Source organism: Poromitra crassiceps, assembly GCF_964638095.1.
Source record: "Poromitra crassiceps genome assembly, chromosome: 19".
NCBI classification, from domain to species: Eukaryota; Metazoa; Chordata; class Actinopteri; order Beryciformes; family Melamphaidae; genus Poromitra; species Poromitra crassiceps.
The window spans coordinates 18,919,145-18,938,166 of NC_139646.1; the positions used below are offsets into that span (position 1 = coordinate 18,919,145).

General features: G+C 43.2%; 2 protein-coding genes across 2 annotated transcripts; both read left to right on the forward strand.

Moving 5' to 3' along the window:
* Positions 1-9,103: 9,103 nt before the first annotated feature.
* On the forward strand, positions 9,104-10,720 carry LOC310793722 (homeobox protein MSH-C-like; the record flags this gene model as incomplete). The annotated part of the gene is made up of 2 exons (XM_083655584.1): positions 9,104-9,521; positions 10,308-10,720. The coding sequence occupies 2 exons, from the start codon at positions 9,104-9,106 to the stop codon at positions 10,718-10,720; spliced, it is 831 nt and encodes a 276-aa protein (XP_083511710.1).
* A 2,935-nt stretch (positions 10,721-13,655) lies between these two features.
* On the forward strand, positions 13,656-16,603 carry LOC310793756 (ATP synthase subunit d, mitochondrial-like). The gene is made up of 6 exons (XM_083655641.1): positions 13,656-13,722; positions 14,365-14,493; positions 15,186-15,282; positions 15,561-15,632; positions 16,036-16,098; positions 16,422-16,603. Exons 2-6 carry the CDS (start codon positions 14,372-14,374, stop codon positions 16,551-16,553), a joined length of 486 nt encoding a protein of 161 aa, XP_083511767.1. The 5' UTR covers positions 13,656-13,722; positions 14,365-14,371; the 3' UTR covers positions 16,554-16,603.
* The last annotated feature ends 2,419 nt before the right edge of the window (positions 16,604-19,022 follow it).

Below are 19,022 nucleotides of genomic sequence, written 5' to 3' on the forward strand. Positions count from 1 at the left end.
TTTCGATTTGATGATGATGAAAGCTGTGAGCTGTGCTTTGGAAAAGGCGGATTCTGTGTGGCTGATCTGGTTAAACACAGCATCGCTCTTTGTTTCTATGACAACTGGGTTTGTTATGCTCATTGTGCACACTGCACTACTTTGTGTCACTGCACACTGCAACACGTGACGACGACGTGTGACTGTCTCATGTGGGCTGGCGACCTGGAGTTTATGACGCTGAAAACCAAATCATCACCGTGCTGAACTCAAAGTACGAGTGTAATACACGTGTAATACATGTGTAATACATGTGTAATACATGTGTAATACATGTGTGTAATACAGTGAAGAAGACTGAGTGCCATTCCGTGAGTGGCACACAGAATGTCAGCCCCCCCCCCACCACCCCTCCGATAAAAGAGTTGAAACAGGCCCTATTGAGTGAAGTGGAGCCTGGGAGTTGGGTAGGGGAGCTCACCTGTGGAGAGGAGTCTATAGCCGCATAGAAGGCCCAACAGCTGCCAGGGTTGTAAGTCTAGGCACCTAGCAGAGCCGCCCAATGGGAAATGCAAGGCCCTCTTTCAATGCACTGCCACTTAGTAACAGAAGGCATGTGCCAAACTTGCAGCAGGAGAATGAAAACTCCCCCTTTGGAGTTCACTAAATATCAGCAGCGACTCTCTGTTTCATCCCCTCCCCTCTCGGCCCCCCCTCTCTTTCTCCCTTTTCTCTCTCCTTCAGTCTATTATAATTCCTCCATAAAAGAACAATGGCCGACTGAAAGACCTCCAAACCACAGAGATATACCAACAATCGGCAGGGAGAAGGATTCGGTGGGGGGGGGGCTCGGCTGAAGTGTGGAAGCCATCAATTACAGAGGGCCTAAAGTTAACATCCCAGCAGGATATGTGCATTAGAATGCAGATATAGGCAGGCTATGGGCAGCAGATGCCTAGCGGAGCGGTCAAAAGAGCAGCCCTGGAGGAGCTCATAGGAGGACATATGCAGTGTGGGAGACTTTTTTTTGCCTCTGCTCGCTCCCTTTGCACTCGGAATCTACAGAAGAATAGAAAATTAAATTGAATGATGATTGTAGCGGCGGCCTCAAAAGAGCCATTGTGTGGCGACGGGCTGAAATTACGGGTTCTGAAATGTGACAAACAAACTGACATCTCGCACGGCTAATGGATGCCAAGAGAGATATACACGCATGCGGCGGTCGGTCGCCATAAATCTCCCGCACCTCAGCATTGAGATGGTCGTGGATCTGATTCAACAGGGTGTTTCGCCGTGGCAACAAGTGGCTCCATCAGCTGCCGTCAGGCCCCCAAACGCACCGTGATTCCACCACATGATTCCACCACATGCGCTGCAGCTAACAGGATTTACCCCCCCCGCCCCCCCTTTCCTCCCTGTCCACATCTCTCTATTCTGGCCTCTCAGCAAGACTCGGCCCTCAGGGCTTCCTCGCACTGCTAATTTACACTAGCCCGCAGGCTACCTTCACAGTCAGAACGCTGCAATTGTATTTTCAGGCTCATTAAGCAATAGCACGGAGAAAAAAAAGGGGAGCGTTTACCCCCCATCCACTCTCCCGTCCCGCCTCTGTTCAGCGGGAGAGAAATGGAGTGGAGGAGATAAAAGCTGGCATCGAGCAACGGAGCAAAGTGCTAAATGAAAGTTGCGGCTGTATCAGATTGTTTGTGTTTAGCACAGCAGCAGCAGCAGCAGCAGCAGCAGCCACTGCTTTGGTTCAGGAGCTGGGGAGGAGGAGGACAGCCTCCAGCTCTGAGTCTCAGTCTTCTGAGAACCAATCCGGCTGCTCGGTAGCAGCCCTATTCAGCGTAAGCCCATGCTTGTTTGTTTGAAAGGGACCCCGCTTTCCTAACTTCCCACCCATTCCATTGTTCCACTTTTCACGGGGAGGACTTTGAAATTGTAATCTGGCCGGGGACATTCAAACACACACATTTGTTCTGAGCTTTATTGCCTTGCAATAACATTATTACTGTCGGACAAGCGTTGCCTGATTTGGCGCTGCAGTGCACTCGCGCACTTTGACTTCAACGTGGCTTTGTAAAACGTGTTCTAATTTTTTGTTGATTTATTTAACCTTTAAATAACCAAGTCTTTACGGTGCATTGGGATAGGAAACGAGGAGACTGGCTGAGAAAGCAGCATCAATGACAAAGTTGCTATCATGCAAAAAAAATTATGCAAAAATGGAATTAAAATCACATACGCCCAAATTTAAATGTAACTATATCTCAAAAGGAAAGAACAGAAAAACATAAATTTGATCGACCAGCCGAAGAAATGTATCAGTTACTGCCAGTAAATGCTTATTATTATTACCTATCTATTGAGTGAATCTTTCAATGTTGAATTTTATGAAAGTGGTATGCTTTATATTTATATATATTTAACTGGAATGAATTCTGAAAAAACAACAATACTTCCCACACAGTCAGACATGTGAGTTCAGGATCTTGTGGGGAAACTAATTTTCAGGGAAGTGCACAAGCAAGTCGGTGAGGGAATTATCCAGTGTCATGTCATTTTCCATTTGAGCAGGGGAATGCTTTACATCATGTGCCAATTCCATCAGTTATTGTTTTTCCTGGTGTGAAAAACGTAAAAGAATATGCCATATTAGGATTATTATTTTTGATTTCCTTGCCGTATAGTCATCGGGCAATGTGGCTGGAAATATTTACATTATCTATCTATCATCTTAGTGGAACCAGATTGTGTGAATGAATTTATAACAGATAATCTCACTTACAATCTCATTAAATGTGATATTGAAATGAAACTAAAATAAGAAAACACATTTTATTATATCCCTTCCTCACACTCCGTATTTCAGCCAATGCATTTTTATGATGTGAAAAAGAACATTTCATATAATATATACCAAATTGCTGTAATTTATACAATAGTTACTGGTTTTGGCCTCGCTTGGATTTCAAGCCAACAGTAAAAGGGAAAATTGATGCTGCTGCCGAGGTTTTTCTCAAATATACTGCATCACAACTTTGGCTGCTAAGAGTGTATGAGATTGTGGCGACATTCTTGGGTTTGTGAATGAGACCACAGAGCAGCCACACAAAGTTCCTCGTCCCCAGTCCTCAACCTAACTCGCCCACTCGCATTGTCTCTCGACTTTCCTCAAGAATGCTCATTTCTATGGCCAAAGGCAGGCCAGACAAAATTGCCAATTGCATTGTCACCTCTCGCGGTTTCTCTCCGTTGGCAGCAGCCGAGTTCAGGAGAAACCCTCTGAAGGCTCAACAGAAGCATCTGTTTTTGTCAACGCTGGAGGGAGAAACAGCATTGTGTATAGGACAATGCTGACGTTTAAAAACATAACCGTCGGTATGCGACTATGCGTAACACAGTATTGCCCCTTATTGGAGCAAACAAATCATTTCAATCCTGAAATCAATTATGTGTTTAGGTTTGAGTCAGAAATGGCAGCTAGGCTATAACGCCGGAGCACAGCCCATACCCTGATTGCTGTTTTCATAGTCTGAAAAGAAGCAGCTGATGGAGGCCGTTTTGCCTCCTTCACTTCAGCACAGCGAGGATATTTCTCTCATTATCCTGCATTCAAATACAGGGCGCTCAGTTGCCACAAGAGGAAGTGGCTTTGGCAGAGAAGGCTAAACTAGCGTTTAACTGCACGATTGAAGCTGGTCTGATGTGGATTGGATCAACTTGTTAAGTCAAATGAAAGGTCAAGATATTTTCCACAGCGCGGCGCAACCCCAGGCAGCACTGCTATTTAAACTGCTCTTAAGTGTGAAGTGCCGTGCTGCTGGTCACCTTATGTGAGCGTGGCAAATAAGCCCAGAGACAGTGAGTGAGGCAGACACAATTCAAATAGACACATTCACATGATTAGGTGGCAAAAGTCGATAGTTCTTGCTTTCATGGGATTGTGAACTCTGATTTCCCCCCTATAGGTGTTTGGTTGGTTCACAGTTTCTTACATCACTGCCTAATAATCACTCAGACTTTTGGGGGCAAATTTCAATCCAGTCGCCAGAGTAAAACGTTGGCATTTTATGTGTCAGGAATTTACGTTAGTATGTAGAATATCAAGGTAAATTTGAAATACAATGTCTGCAGAAATACATTTCTAAAACGTTGCATTTTACATCTACAGTCTCACTGTAACTTTGAAACAAAGCGGCGGTGGTTAATTTGAAAATGTTGCTGCCCTTCCGATGTTAACCACAAATAAAACAGCTTGTTTAGCTTTAGGCAAAACAACTTTGGTTATATTTAGGCAAGTAAAACAACTTGGTTATGTCAAGTAAAACAACTTTGTTTAGGTTAGGGTTATGCTTATGGTTTTTGTTCAGCTTAAATAACAAAAAGGTTAAATGTGACTCACGGTTGAAACATAGACTTTGGAAACGCTGGGTCCATGACTGGGAATCGAACACAGCCCGGCCACCGGTATATGAAAGGCAAGTGCTTATATGGCCTCCGTCCACCCCGGCCACAACGCCCTTACACTCTCCACTGTGCTCTTTCAATAGCAGACTCTCTGACATGTATAACGTTAATATTCGCATATCTTGAAACGTCCTATGCAACGTATTTTGGTTTAGAAAGGTTGATATTCGACATATTCGTAGATTGCAGAAACAACGCCGGTGTTTTATTCTGGCAACTGCGCTGCAAATTGAGCAGAATATTCCGGTCTCCGCCTTGCAGTTTCCGACACGAGAAAGTGAGCGATGCTGCTGAGGACGGTGCTCACTCTGCCCCCCATCTACTTTGTGTCACGTCAGCAGAAGTGTCCATCTCCTCCAGGCCTGTTAGGACCTACAGCTCTTTGTGCCACTGTCAACACATCTCACAGGTATTGGGTTCCTCGACTGCCTCACTCTTCTAAATGATGGGTTTGTCTGTCGGAGCCGAGGGCCTCGCTACAGCAGGGAATTCACACATTGTTGGTTTGAGACATTCAGCTCACCTGACTCACACGCGGAGTCGGGGGTTCATCGGTTGGTACGACACCATCAACAGGAGGAGAACCGGCTCGATTAACTTGGAAATGGATTGGATGCACCGCGTGATTGTCTTTCAGTGTTGTTTTTGTCTTCTAACTATTGATGTGACCACTACACCGCATACTTACACTCAAATACTACAGTTAAATACCTCCTATGTAATCTGATTACTTACTGTGGCAAAAAAAAGTGAATCTGAATCTGAATCAGTCTGAGTTAGGGATGGGATGATATACGCTTATGTCATGATATGATTCGATGCACGATCTGAGGTTCGCCATCCGAATACTGAGCCACAAATCTTTCTGCCAATGGCATTGGCTCACCAGAATGTAAACAATTTAAAAATATTACAAAGTGCAAATAATATAATTTGGATGGAGAACTTGGAGAACGGGGCAAGCTGTCCCATTTGTGATTCCTGCAGCAGAATAAAATGGAGCTAATATCACGATTTATTCCTCTGGCCCATGATACGGCGATGTGTTGAATTTCGATATATCGTCCCCGCATACGTATCGCATCGTATGCGTATGACGATTCCAACATGTAATAAAATCACACTTTGGGGGGCTCTCTGGTCCAACACGTCACGCGTTGGTCGTTGAAAAAGCATAATAGTGAGTCTGGCTTTGTTTTCTCACATGGCTTATCGTGCCGGGCGTTGGCGCTTGCTCTTTATGAACTGGCTTAAGTGGTTTCATGGTAGCACGAGAGTATTGCAATTGGAAATGGCCGCCGTACGTCCACGTGAAAAAGCTTTCATTTGCGGTGCCAGCTGAGGGGAAAGTGCTTCCCATCGAGATCGCGCCGGCCTTGAAGGACAGATCTGCTTTCAAACTCAGTAACAGCTTCTGACACGGTGCACTCGCTTGCATGCTGTTACAGAAATGTCTTCTGGGGTAGGGGAGACCCGGGAGAGGGGGCCAAAAGCTACATACACTGGACAAAACACCAGGGGAGGAGAGGCCACTGGACGTCTTCTGGTGTAGACTGTAGATCTCTGGGTGTACCTGTATCGGATGAATCTCCGTCTGGGTCTGTGCGCTCGACGGCTTGACTCTCATCCCCTCCTTGCACGACACTATTAGAGAGTGAGGAGAACACGGTCGCTGGGGTTTAAACCCAAACCAGCTGGGTGACGAGAGGCCCTGGTGTGCGAGGAGACAGAGAGTTAGTTTGTCAGATAGGAAATGAAGGAGCCAACTCAACATCAGGATCTACTCAAGCCAAATGATCAACCAACGTCGTTGCTTCTTACCTGGGCGAGGGGTAAACTCTCCGCACCTGAGTTTTTTCCAATAAGCTGGCCATCACTCAACTCAAGGAGGCTTTTTGTCAATAAAACATCCTTTTGTCTATATTGTTGTTTCCTGGGGAAAAGACAATCAACAATTAAGCCCATTTCAAGTATTTGAGTTACACCACAGTCTGTGACACTGGGTCATAAAAACTAGCCTGGTAAACCAGCCCGTCACGTGAACTCACATTTCATTTGGGTCTGCGTGATGGTCTGGCCCCAACGCCAGTGGGGGGGTTTAGCAGAAGCGGAAGAGCGGAAGAGCCAATCAGCGACTCCGCTGTGATTGACAGCGCAAGTTGGTCAATCAGGAACGCCACTAGCACTGCACTAACAAAACAGTAATGGCCGCCTCCTTGCCTGATCGTCTCGAAGAGTCATGTCAGCGTTTGTCTAGTTTAAACAGCCATAAAGTGCAGTTATTGCAGAAATAGACTCAATAACAACAATTAAACAAGTACAGGAGTATCGCCGCAACCGTAGAGTTTCTCGGCGGAAAATATGTTTTTGCCAATCTCCCGAGTGGATTTGGGTTTGATTGGATCCGACGCTAATTGGCTGAAGGAGTTGTCTGTCAAGGCAACTACGCCCGCCCATGCTCCTGCCCCTGCTAAGCCCCCCCCATGGCGTCGGGGCGAGACCGTCACACAGAACCAAATGAAATGTGAGTTCACGTGACGGGCTGGTTTACCAGGCTACATAAAAACAGCCAATTACTCAAAATAAGTTAATTATTCATCGTCTAATCCAATTAAGATGCATGTTTAAGTGTGAAGAGGGCTGATGATAATTGTGGAGCAACATAGCGAGGGAAGATGGAGATCTTGTGTTCCTGGATCAACCACAAGCTATTTTCTCATTGGCAACCCTTGAATGCTGCATTAAACCAATAAAGGTAAAGACAGATCAATCTTCTGAGCACCTTCCCATCTTCTCTTCTCACTTAACCAATTCTTAATTGGGTATTTGATACTGATGTCAAGCTCTCAGTGGGGTCTTTGAATGGTTGGACTGGTGATGGCCATCTTGTACTGACTGTATAATTTAGAATCAGGTTAGAAAAGCAGATGAAAACGTCTACATGGGGGGGATCAATACAGCATATATCACATTATTTTCCATGGCAATATTGTATCGATGCACGGACAGCAATTATCAATCTTTTAAAATTGCAATAATATATTGTGACTTAAGTATCATGACAATATCGAATCATAGGGCCTCTGGTGATAACCATTCACGTCTTATGAGTTTTCCTTTTTCGGACATAATCTGCAGTTGAAATCACAATATATTGCAATATATGTTATCGCAATACCCAGCATATTGCAAAATGTTTAAAGTATCGTGACTTAAGTATCGTGATAATATCGTATCGTGGGGGCTCTGGTAATTCCCACCTACAGTAGTCTACATCCTCCTTAGCAAAGTGATGACATTCTTGCAAGGAGATAATTATTAAGTTACAAAGAAATACAGAATGTGCTAAAAATGTAATCATAAACTGACTTGATGAAATGTAGAGGAAGTGTCAGTAAAGTGAGCTGTGTTCATTATAGCAGGTCACATACTCTTGGTCTGCAAGCATTGGTCCTATAAGCAGATAAACAGCAGAGCAATTAATTATTGTGGAATAATAGTTTTATCTACTGCATACTTTCCCCCATTCTTTGTTGGAATTCAGATATTCATATTATAGCCTATCGTTTTTTTTTATTAATCCATAATGGTTAGCTGTACAATGAGTCATTATTGTGGTGTTATTATTTTTCTTAAAAAAAAATCTCTCCAGAAAATCAAGCAACATCATCCGTTTGAAAAGCTAGACGTGAAACAGTTAACTGTCAGAGCCTGCTTCCTCCCAGCTATGCAGTGGACTATGAAATATTTCGAGGACAATTGGTTAAGTGGAGTTAACCGTTGCCTTTTCTCCCTGAGGTATCTTCCTTTTTGATCCTGCCGAGCCTGGCGCCTTCCAAAACACAACTTGTCTGGCTTATTAAATAGTTTGACCTGGAGAGAAAAAAACGCCTGTTGCTTCTCAACTGAGGCTATTGTGGGCCGAAAAGGGCCCATGACAGGCCTTAAATTGCTGTAATGCTGTCATACCTCATCAATTTCTTTTCACGTTGTGCACGTTTTCTGTTTATTTTTGGTTAAAATTCTTTGTTGCTTATGTTTTTTTTTAAATCTAGGCCTATATATAGGCTAATTAATTTCTTAAACTAGAAATCTTCAATCTTACGAATTTTCCATGCTACAACTAGCCTGTGGAATAGACATATTCAAGCCATCGCAGGCTTAAAAGTAGCATATGGCTGTTTGATAAAAGTATTATTCTGATTTTGACTGTCATTCTTTCGTTTCTATCCAGCTTTACGGTGGTAGTAATTCAACGAATGGTACCAAAGAGAAACTCGACTAATGGATGTAAATGGTCAAGAGAGTCCTCCCCACTGGTTAATTGCGCTAAAATTGGTCTACTTTGTGTGAGCCATCAATAGCCCCGCGCCGCATGGGGTCTGTATGATTAACTTCTCCTTCCTTTCAAAGGCCTCTTGATGTCCCCTTGGAAGGCAGTGAGCCAATCAACACCGGGGTCGGAGACGTCATGAGGCCAGCTTGACGAGCTGATTGGTCGGGACGGAGAGGGGGAACAGCCCCTGTCCTTTTATAGACGACCCCATCTAGTGCGTAAAGCTACTGGGCACCGCTGACAGCGCAGCGCGGAGACGCATATTGGACACTATACACCTCACCACTGCATTCAGCTGAACGGGCCAGACGGAGGTGCATGGCCCCATCCCCTTGTATAATGATGAATCCTATACAGGGGTCGCCGTCCCAAGACGCCAAACAAGTCCATCAAAAGGAGGAGACGGACACGGAGGGCGAGGAGCTCCAGGCTAAAGACATGACAACCGAGAAAGGATACAAACCGCGGAACAGCCTTCCCTTCAGCGTTGAGTCGCTGATTTCCAAGAAGACCACCTGTCGGACTTCTCACTCTCCCACAGATTTAGCTGTAGCCCTGCCGAAGCCCGAGACGGCGCAGGGCGCACAGTTCTCCCCAAGGACTTTTTACGCGGAGAGGAAGGTTTCCGCGGAGAGCTCGCAGAGTGTTTCCAGTAGTCCGAGCGACGACAGCCCGCAGTTTTGTGAGAAAGATCAGAGCACTTGGTTCCAGACGTCCTCCTTTTCTACTCCTCCTCGTAAGTCCGTCCCATCTGCAGCTCGCTGAGAGTTTTACTCGACAAACAGCCAAAGGAAATAGCATTCGCTCACCATATGTCTAGCGTGAATAATCGCGACCACATAGAATATTTATTGTTATTGCAGCAGCTGCACAAAATAAACCGCTTGTGTTGTTTCCCCTTGTTGCGTAAAAGCAACATTGTGTCGTGCGCTCCACAGGCTGTGCGTAAATGTCTTCCCTATTGCCTTTCTTTCACTCATCTTGTACAAATAGGCCTAGGCTACTACAATTGTATTATGGCAATGCTATTATACGGTGAATATAGCCTACTCTTGTCCTCTGCCAAAGTGCATTTAAATGGCATATTTGGCCACATAGGGGGTCTTTGCCACTTTGTTCATTGCGGAATATCCTACAAAAGGAAAAACATTCGCCCTCGTTACATTTGACATAATTTTGTAATGTGCACATAACTTCTGCATAATTATATTATTTCCATCTGTAGGCCTACATCTGTGGAATATAATGTGATCACACAATGTTTATTTGCATGTCTGAACAGACAGTGCCGTCTTGTAGCCTACATTTGTAAACAAAGACGCCCATCTTCATTACCGGCTACTAATTATGTTCGGTTATGGCTACTACGGCTTTAATCTCCCGACTCCAGTCTCTTTCTAATTCAGGCCTATATATCATATTCTATTCTGCTGTGACGACCCACATTTCTCATGAAGATCATGAAAGTGTATTATAATCTAACCCAAACGTTTTCCCCCCCTTTGTTGTTTATCCTCCATAGGGAGCACAAGTCCACCTGCGTGTCCTTTAAGGAAACACAAAAACAACAGGAAACCTCGGACGCCCTTCACTACCTCCCAGCTGCTGGCGCTGGAGCGCAAGTTTCGGCAGAAGCAGTACCTCTCCATCGCCGAGAGAGCCGAATTCTCCAACTCTCTCAACCTGACGGAGACTCAGGTCAAAATCTGGTTTCAGAACAGGAGAGCCAAAGCCAAGAGACTGCAAGAGGCCGAGCTGGAAAAGTTCAAACTGGCGTCCAAGCCCGTGCTACCCGCCTTCGCTCTGCCGTTCCCCCTTGGAGCGCACATGGGCTCTCCGACATGGGGCCCATCAAACGCCTTCCCGAGGCCCGGCCTGCCGGTCCCGGGACTGTTCAGCGGACCCGTCACTTATGGGATGTACTATTTGTCTTAGTGGCCTGTGTTTTCGCTTTTGAGAACATAAAAACACACACACAAATTGCTGTCTTCTGATCATGGTTGCAATACACTTATGAGGATGATGCATTTTCTCCCTCTGAAAATCCGCTTTTGTTTGTCCATCTGGGAGTTTTAACATGGGTTTTAATTTCTCCTATAACCTCCAGCACAAAAAAATATATTACATAAAAATAAAAATGGACACATCTTGAAATTGGATATATAATTGGATGTGTCCAGTGGATTGTGGAATCACAGGCCCAAACCACTCAGGCAACAGTCCAAATGTGAATGTCAGGTTTTTTAAATTACATGCCTTAAATATCTCATTCCAATCAAACCACCGTGTTCCTTATTACTGTCATGTTTGTGAACCTGGACATTTCAAGCTTGTTGAGGCATGAACGCAAACAAGAGAAGAAGAAAAATGCTTAAAAGCAACAAAAAAGTACTTAAATGGCATCAGTGCCTTAAGACAAAGGCAGTGTGCTCTCCAGATAAACACTTTTGGTGTACTCCTCATTCACCATTTGACTGTTTGTGTCCTCGGGTAAAACTGCAGTTTCAAGCAGAGTTGCTGTCTGAATGTCTCTTTCCTTACAGTTCCTTTCATGAATTATATTTTGTAAAGCTAAGGAGCAAAATTATATTTTAGATAACATATGTATTAGGTAAATGATGTTTTTTTTACTCTCACAATGTGGCCTTTATGGGAGTGATAGCTAAGGAGTAGTTTTTTATTTTATTTTCTTGAGAAGTTTTGCTGTAACAATGTAAATAAAATGTGTAGTGTTCCTAAGACCTGCAGCATTGCTTGAAGAGCATGCAGGGAAGCGGTATTTATTGAATATCTTTGTATCTGTACTGTGTACATTCTCCTATCTAAGTCTTCAGTTACTTGTAAAAACTGATTTCAGTAAATAAACAATATAAATTACAAGAGTTGTATGTGCCCCTTAACCTGTGCCCCTCTCACTGCCAAGCCTTTTGGCTGTTTTCGTTTTGGTCAACATAGCCTAAAATGAATGAACTGATACAGACTAACAATAATCGACAATGCTATTTCCCCCCAAACAATAACAAAATAATAGTCAAGTTATAGGCCTAGTTATAGGCTACTGTAGGCAATAGAAATGGGCAAATGGTCCATATGAGCACAAAGCTTATTCTCCAGAGTTCCTGAAAATGAGACGAGCTGACATATGGCCTAGGCCTGCTTTAAATAAATGTATTTACGTTGTTTTATGTATGTGTTTATTTTTTATTTACCCTATTTAAAATCTGTATTTCTTTGAGTGCAGCCCATACTATAAAATTGCATTGGTCCTATTTTAGGCTATATGTGTAATTAGGCTATTAGCCGATTTTATATATATATATAAAGAAAAAGGGCCCTATAATCACAGTTTTTTTTGTATCGCCTGCCATTAGCATACAATTTTATTGTTTGATAGGACTGAATGCATGTTGTGCAATTTTTACTAAAAAAATAATGGCTGTCATTAATTTGGTTATTTATCATTTAATGCATTGACAGTCAATTATAAGGCAATTGCCCATTATTCTTCTCTAGTGGTCGTTTGGTATAGCCTAATAGACAAACATCTCTTTGCCATAGGCGACACATTCATTGCAAATAAATAGAAAAAGCTTTAGACGGCTACAACTGCATGAGAACAACTTTATCCCGATGCACCCGTTTCAAGAAGCGCCTCTGCGTGACCTGCGTGAACATGCCCAAATGCGTGTCTGTTTGTAGCTACCTTCAGGTTCTATCGGAAATATCTAATTTATGAGGTGAGCGCAACAACAACCCAACACAAGTGATAGTATTCTATGATACCACCACAAATGCCAAATAATAGGAGACGAATAGTAGGCTACAGATGCTGTCTCAACAAATGATGATGGGCCTACTTGTTGGCATTCTGTGTAGACAGAATATACAGTTTTGGTGTTAGTTCGCTGTTTGTGTATTATACTAGATCAATATTTGATTAATTAATTAAAAATCACTCACATGCCTGATGATAATTCAGAATTACAATCAGCTTTATTGGCCAAGTATTAAGGAATTTGACTCTGGTATTTGCTCTCAATGTAGGCTACTTACAAGGGGGGGAGGCATCGCTTACAAGCTAAAACAACAATGACAGCGATCCATAAAGCAAGTTAACTGCTATTTTACATTATATACAATACTAATTGTATAGGCTATGTAGGCCTACAGACTAAAGTATATGTAACATGGACACTTGAAACAAGGCTATAAGTCAGATATTGCAGTTCATCGATCTAGGATAATAAGCAAAGCTTTGGGACAGTAAATGCACGGTTATTTAGTTATTTAGACAGTTTTGGGACAGTTATTACACAGTTATTGCACAGTTAACACGTTTCACTTTAGAGTTGTGTGTGTGTGTGTGTGTGTGTGTGTGTGTGTGTGTGTGTGTGTGTGTGTGTGTGTGTGTGTGTGTGTGTGTGTGTGTGTGTGTGTGTGTGTGTGTGTGTGTGTGTGTGTGTCGGGGGGATTATGAGGTAGGTGCAGCTAAAGTGATTCAAGGTAAAGTGATTCAAGTGTAGCGAAGTGTTCAAATGAAGTGATCAAGTGACTGGATTATGTGTTCATCAGAGTGATGGCCGGAAGAAACTGTTCTTATTTCCTAGTAGGGTAGTAGCCTATTTCATTGTCCACTGCAGCACAGATAGCCTAGTCCAGGCAGGTTTTTAACAACAACCAAAACCACTTTTGTTACAAAGTGCGTTTTGTTCTTATTTCCGACTATAAACACTTAAATGTTTTATTTTAACGTTTTGGCTACGACATCTCAACTCGGAGAGGTTTATAACATTTGAAGGCAACATCGGATTATAAGTAAATGCTCTGCTCCTCCGGCAGAGGGCAGAAGCGGGCGCGCTGCTGGGGTATAGTCCTAATACGAAGAAGAAGCACTACCGCATTTGCGCACTGTCAAAGAGAACGCTTGGTACTTCGAGGTGAGTGTTTTGAGAGAGCAGTTTATTTAATGAAAGAACAGTCAATTAGAAGCACATTCAACGACGATTAATTTACCACGCGTGCACGACATGCATAACTAAACGTCTCCTTCATTAGGCACTTTGGGAAATCACTGTTGAACAGACCGCATTCTCTGACCTTGGCTACGTTAGCTAGAATGAGCTAACCAATAGCTAGCTAGTCTGTCAGTGGCATGGGTCAGTGTTCTTGACTGTAAAATCAAAGACCTACCGTCGTTGTGTGCTGTCCGTCACTTAACTAAACATATTAACGTTATATCTGTCTGTTTTGTTCCGAAAAACTGTGCCATGCAGTACCTGCCTTGTTCTGCCTATAGTCTCTTTAGCTTGAAGGACTTAAAGAGCTAGCTAACGTTAGTCTATCTTTACTGCAAGTTTATCTGGCTTAACGTTAACTTAGCGTACATGAACGTTAATGAAAAACAGTGCATACAAGTCATCATACTACCTCCATTGCTTGTCAGCGTGATTTCCGCAAACGGTAGCCTGTGCATGCAAGTGGCCCCAACAGTATGTGTGCATGCCTTTTGAATTGAGCTGTTGTCTAGTGTTGGGGAGTTTGAGGTTTATGTTATAACACAAGTTCCCTTTGCTTTTCAGAGTCAGGATGGCAGGTCGCCGTGTAGCCCTGAAGGCCATTGACTGGGTGGCATTCGCCGAGCGGGTCCCACCCAACCAGAGGGCCATGTTCAACGCGCTGAAGACCCGCAGTGACGCCATCGGTGCCAAGTCAGTGGTACCAAGAGCAGGCTTGAGAAAGTCTCTCCACACACTTGAGACATTCTGTTCGCCACTTGGTAGTCTCCATGTCTACTCTACCCAGAAAAGTGTCTTTTTTCAAAGCAAAAGTCTATTGGAAATATTGCTGCTTGGTGGATCATAGGTTTGCTCACTGCAAACATTAAACTGCTTGAATTCTCAAATATGAGAGAGAAATAGAATGGCACAATTAGGGATAAAGTCAGAACTAATTAATTACCACCTTAGACATTTTTCAAAGAGGTTTGCTCAAAGCTACAGAAGGTGCATTCTTTGATGGAGCGCATGCACCATCGTCAAATGTGTGAGGTGGTAAATGAAAAGCTGCAAAGGTTGTGACAAATCTTAAATTATGTTGCCTCACATTTTGTTTAATACTGAATTTTGTCTGCATTGTATCATGTCCTAATTTACCAGTTTATTGCACTCCTACTACTACTAATAACAACAACAGCAGAAAATACATGCATACAGTTACTTTTATTTCTACAGATCAAAAATATTCAAAATCCCAGTAGGGGGGGCGGGGGTAATTTCCAGTGCTTGTCTTGCAGGCTTGCACACACACCTATTATATCTTATTTTGAACATGGATCCTCAACACTTGGTTTACCTCACTTTCCCCCTTCCCATCACTCCTTCCATCTTTCTCTCTACACCAGACTAGCTTCTCTGCCAGAGACTGCTGTAGCCATCGACTGGAGTCACTACAGGAGCGCAGTAGCCAAACCTGGGATGGTGGATGAATTTGAAAAGAAGGTGAGCTTGACTGCAGATTGCCCAGTTCCATAAGTCATTATACCGTAAATGTCTTATCCTATGAGTCCTCTGAGTGTAATAATTATTGGCTGGTGCCTGGTAGTCATCCAGCTCAGTCATAGTTCTGTTAAATAGCAGTTCACATTTGTTGCTGTGTTGCAGTGGTCACTAGTGCTGAAACAATTAGTCGATTAATTGATTATTTAATTGATGCAGAAAATAATCTCTAGTTGCAGCCTATTGATAATGATTCCTGTTCCTCTTCTTTATGCACACAGTTCAAGGCCCTGCAGATCCCTGAGCCTGTCGACACACAGACCAACGCCATCGATGCGCAGGAGGCTGAGGCTGTAAGTGGCCGTTTGGTTGTTTACTGGTCAAATGCCAGCTCTGTTTCAGCAATCTAGAAGGCTTTGTGGACTGTTAACTTGAATATATAGTGTTGCTGTCCACCAAGATTGGCAATCGTGTGTGTGTGTGTGTGTGTGTGTGTGTGTGTGTGTGTGTGTGTGTGTGTGTGTGTGTGTGTGTGTGTGTGTGTGTGTATGTGTATGTGTATCTCGCGAGCTAGAAATGAGCATGCAATATTCCAGTGTCTATAGATGGTCCAAGGGCCATGGAATTCACTCAACACAATAAAGGACAAAATTAAGAACACCAAAGCTGAAGCTTTCAACATGCCAGCAGTGATGTATTTTGTTGTTCTCTTCTTCTTTTGCATCATCAGAGGTAACGATGTGTTTTCTTCAACAGAACAAAAGTGCAGTGGCCTATATTGAAGGATCTAAAGCCCGCATTGCTGAGTATGAGGCTAAGGTGAGACTCTGAAGTGTATACATTGCTAAAATGCCTCCCTAAGATGCTTCAGGGAATTTATACTGGGGGGAGAGGTATTACATAACAGGATATAATGGTGGCTTATTGGCCCAAGGTGCATACTTAGCATGCACTTGTGCAGACTTTTAATTTAAGGCACAATGTTTGTTGTGTGCAGTTCCCTCTCTCTGTGTTCGATCTTTTCCACTAATCTATCAAAACAGAAATAGAGAGAATTTGAACAATGTTTTTTAGCTTCACATGGCACTCAGACACCAGTTATCTTTGCCTTTTCCGTATTCTCTTTCTGTCCTTGTTCTCAGCTGGATAAGTTCAAGAACATGATCCCCTTCGAGCAGATGACTATCGATGACCTCAACGACACCTACCCTGAGACCAAGCTGGACAAGGTCAAGCACCCCTACTGGCCACACAAGCCCATCTCCGAGCTGTAAATGCATCACTGGAGGCTCACCTCACAATAAAGATTATGTATTTTAATGTGGACTGTGTGATGGTTTGCTTATTTGATAAATACATAAAGAAAATGTGTATGGCAGCAGTTTTGGAATGTGGTTTTAACCCAGTGAGTAAATCAACCCATTTGTAGCCATTGGTTACACTTGACTAATGTATAATGAGTCTTCAGCCATGAGAGGGCAGTGTAGGCACACCTTTAGCTTTACTTTGGATTTGTCTTTGAAAGGTGAGCCTGGTTGGTTGGGGGGGGGGGGGAGTCAAAACAGCTAATTTACATATTTTAGTATTTTAATTAAAATACTAGTCTGCTTTTCTTTTGAATTAATATCTGGATGTTTTATGGAAGAGATGACCTCTGTGCATCCATGCAGTGGGGATTCAATCAATCAATTCAAGACTCAATCTCGCTATCAAGGTGTCCCTGATTCATTCAGTTTTGAGATATGATGCAGCAGGGTACAGGATGCAATGAGGTTTCTCATTGTAATGATAAGGCTTAGATCGAAGATTACATAAAACAACTACATTTGTTGATTTGTATATATTTTAGATTAACACTCACCAAATCAACTTGCGGTAATTTAATGCGGTTGATGTAATTGTGTGTATAACATGTCAATCACTTCTGTTGCTAGCCAATTACAGCTGGGTAGATTGTGTTCGCCTAGGTTTATTTGATCCTTGAAATTATTTTTCCATAAAGGTCGGTGGGACATCTGTCCCCGGTCCCATCTTTGGATTTCGATTGGTTTACGGTTACATATTCTCAGTTCTTGATTGGCCAGAGTTCTTGTGCAAGTAAAATGGGAGGGGCTTCGTGAGATGTTTCCGTTATGTGTTTGACAGCCAGCAGTAACGATTGACGACGGGAGTCCCTCTGTTCAGGTAAACTCATAAATACAAATATCTTCCTTTAATAATAACAACATGTCTGTAATGTATCGACTTACCTTTAGTCGGGGTTCTCTTAGTTGCGTGATTGTAGAGATTTTTGTTCAGTTTTGTTGAGTAAACAGTGTGTCAACAGTGTGTCAGATTGCACTGGACTGTCCCCGCGGAGGTCAGAAGAGAAATAGGCATCACGAACGAACGATCATAATAGTCTCGTCCTTTCTGCTGGTATCGAGTACTTGGAGTATCTCCACACATTGATTACAGTAAACCGCTACCGAGAGCGTCAATAGCTAATGTAGCTAGCTAACCTGTGTCAGTTTCTATAGCATCATTAGCCAACGTTAGCTACAGTGACTGCTAGCCAGTAGCTACACAGCCAGATGAGCTGATGATGCTTAACACGTTAGTGCAGAATGTTTCATGCTAGTGCAAAAGATACATTCCGTGTTATTCTGTGAACGGGTACCCAGCCAGGCCTAACAGCCGTTTCCCATGTCACATAACGGTATTGCGTCAAAACAGTCTCCGCTTCCGCCGGTGTAAGTAAAGTAGGTTCAGAGAGAGTTTACTGGAGGACAGATCCACTGTTGTGTTAAACGACTGACACTATCAACTTCCCATGTTTACAACACGACCAAAACAATCCTGCCAGGTGATTTATGAGGGGTCTGTAAGGAAACACCGCAGGCCAGGGTGCAACTTATGCAATACTATTTTGGCAGGAGGGACATATGAGCTGATCTCGCCCTCCGAATTAACCTTGGTAATCAGTACTGAGTTGTTGACACGACTATTTGCCCATGCTATTATCCAGTGGCCGTTTAGTTGTCATTTGCTGAAATCTGAAATGACATGGTATACTTGCCAGGCCAATAGTGTGCATGATTGGGTAGACTCTCAGGGTCAAAGGTGATGGACCAGTTCATTGGCTTCAGTTGCAACCAACTGGATTTTAGAGTTGCAAGTTCTTTCTCTAGGTACTTCCTCTTTTACGAAAGGTGGACACATTGTAACTTTTGACCAAAATATATTTATCTGTTAAATAAGGAAAAATGCAATATGTGCAGAGAACACTTACCCCGCTAGGCGGGCGCTTCTCGCTCATACTGAGCACATTAGCGCCCGGCGAACGTCACGCATTTCCCATCAAACAATCTGCCATTTTCACGTCTAGGTATAAAAGCGAGCCCATACCTGAGTCTTCACGTGAAGTGAAGACGCTATCCCATGCGCAACATCCTCTTCTTTTATCAACATCTAGTTGAATCTTCCAAATTGTTACATAAAATCCACTTTTCTGTCTTTCAAAAACCGAAAATCATTCATCTGGAGCACCTCGAGCAACCCGGAACAACGACTCACTGTTTACTCACCAATGCCCCCCACACTTCCGAAATGGTATTGCACCTACATTTCTGCATTGTGCCAATAGTAGGTGCAATACCATTGCGGAAGTGTGGGGGGCATTAGTGAGTAAATAGTGAGTTGTTGTTCCGGGTTGCTCAAGATCAGAGAAGAAGAATAAGGAGTGCTCAAGATGAATGATTTTC